General features: G+C 46.8%; 1 protein-coding gene across 2 annotated transcripts; it reads right to left on the bottom strand.

Moving 5' to 3' along the window:
* Positions 1-548: 548 nt before the first annotated feature.
* Positions 549-1995, bottom strand: LOC144469876 (uncharacterized). Of its 2 annotated transcripts, none has more exons than XM_078180578.1 (2): positions 1904-1995; positions 549-1197 (listed from the first exon to the last, which is right to left on the bottom strand). In XM_078180578.1, exon 2 carries the CDS (start codon positions 1168-1170, stop codon positions 742-744), a length of 429 nt encoding a protein of 142 aa, XP_078036704.1. In that variant the 5' UTR covers positions 1171-1197; positions 1904-1995; the 3' UTR covers positions 549-741. The 2 variants fall into 2 exon arrangements, with proteins under 2 accessions (XP_078036704.1, XP_078036703.1); XM_078180577.1 differs by having other exon boundaries at positions 1537-1969.
* Between the last annotated feature and the right edge of the window lie 302 nt (positions 1996-2297).

Below are 2297 nucleotides of genomic sequence, written 5' to 3' on the forward strand. Positions count from 1 at the left end.
TTTTCTTTCGATTCAGAAGAAATAAATAATTAATATTTGCACTTTCTCCAGTATTCGCTTTCTTTTATTAGGGTAAATAGATACGCCGACATTATTAAATTTGCATGGCACTAGTATTAAACGATATTTAATGAACGATAGTTATATAAATATCATCAAAATAAGAGAATTTAATAAAACGATATATCTGTCTATTTTCTATCTATTTGAAAAGCCGATTTATAAACTACCTATATATGTTTCTGGGTTACCAGTTGGCAAAATGTTAATAGATTATGCGTAAAATATTCATCAAGAATCCAACTGGTTGCCATAGCGCAAGGAGTTAACAGATACGTCAATGACCCGGCACCCGGTTATCATTCCCCTGAAAATATTTTGCATTCCCGGCGAAATAATTCAATATCCGGCTAGACCGTAGTTTATTCGCCGCGTTTCCCGTCGATATTTATTTCGTTATCAGAAAAATCTGTAAATCAGAGATCAAATTAACCGGCGTGCACCCTGGTAGGAGCTAAAAATACAGGGACTAGACATTCTACAGACGATTAATGTAAACAATATTTTATTGCGCTAGTAAATATAGAATAAATAGAAATTAACGTTTATGCAATTACAATATATATATAAATAGCAATACAGGAAAAGATCATAGGGGTGTATCCCAGTTGCAGAACAACGTCGACGATTATGTTGGTTGACATAAGGATTGACAGTGTGCAAGCGTAACGATATTTAACTTTATTTCAGAAGCTCGCGACATTCTTGGGAAACTCGATAGAAGCCATCCGGACACCTCAGGGGTAGATTTATGAACTGTTTGTAGAGAATTGATTCCTCCGTGGTGGTGGTGGAGGTCGGCTGATCGGGCCAAATCCAAATCTCGTTTAGCAGGGGTTGAATATCCGCTGTGGTCGTGGTCGTGATCCTGACCGAAGTCCTGACCGAGGTCTTGGTCTGTGGACTGGACCTAGCTACGCGTCCGTTGAAAGTCGCGCTAATCCCAGCGCCGTCGGTATATCTGATTTTTTGGTCGGCGTCCTCGAACGTGTTCTCGTACGGCACGACGGCGGAGCGTTTCTCGGGGATCGAGCGTCCCTGGGAGAGACACGTCAGCGCGACGAGCAGAAGCCACCAGCTCAGGCAAAAACGATGAACTTGAAATCCCATTTCTGGAGCGGCCGTCCTCCTGCGATCCTTTTGTGAACGAGACGAAATTAACCGGGGACGTGGCGAACGGGGACGGAAGGAATCGTTTTCGGTATTCCCGGACTGCGGTTCTCGGCGATTTCGAGGGCGGGAAGAACCATGCCCGTGAGCTCGAAGAACACGTCCACGAATTGCGCGCAATTTAACCGAGCTAGCTCGACGGCAGACTTTCATTTTCTATCCGAATAAATCGCGGCGGGACCGCGACACGGAGGAATCGGCGACTCGCGATTTAATCGGCGTAATTACTGCCGCGAAACTTTCGATACTTCGTGAACGGAGTCGGCGCGGTTTAACCAGAACAAGAAGCAAGAATTTCTGACTCACCATGCTCTCTGATTTCTCGACGTACAACGATTAAGAAAATCCGGCCCGCGTCTCCGGCTTGTTCGGTTTCTACGAGCGAGGTCGTCCGCGCCCGTCGTAAAACTAGCGGCTTCTCGTTCACCCTCGATCCGGCGGTTTTAATTCCTGCCGGGAAGTGCTCCGTGGTCGTTCAACAATTATTCAAAGATTTATTGCCCAGCACGGGGACGTTGTATTTTTTTCTCTTTCTACGAGTTCCCTCGCGTATCCAGACGACGACGACGTCGACGACGCGACAGCACCGTCGCGTATCCCGTACGATCCCCTCGAGACTATAAGACCCGCTTCGCCATAACTTTTCACCGGGTACAATGAAATAAAGCCGCACCTACGGAACGTGGGACACCGGAGCTCCGTTCACGGCCGAACTAGTCCGTACAAATACCACAATTACTCTGCTAGAAGAAACGACGACAGAGGCTGCGAGAGAATTCTCCGGTTTCTTCCGTCACTCTATCTTTCTTTCTCTCTGTCTCTCTTCCGTCTTTCCCTCTCGCTCCAGCCTTTTTTCTCGCTTCTTCTCTTTTTTTTTTTCTATTCGGGTCAAGAGTGCAGCCCGCTATCTCCCGCCTGGAATTTGTATCGGGACAAATGTTTTGCCAGATCTCTCTCTCTCTCTCTCTCTCTCTCTCTCTCGAGCAGCTGTCCCCGTTCCGGCGATCGTCATTATCTGCCGACGAGTTTCGTTCGATTTCTACGGATCCGGCAATTTCGCGTGCCCG

This window comes from Augochlora pura, chromosome 5 (genome assembly GCF_028453695.1).
Source record: "Augochlora pura isolate Apur16 chromosome 5, APUR_v2.2.1, whole genome shotgun sequence".
NCBI lineage: Eukaryota > Metazoa > Arthropoda > Insecta > Hymenoptera > Halictidae > Augochlora > Augochlora pura.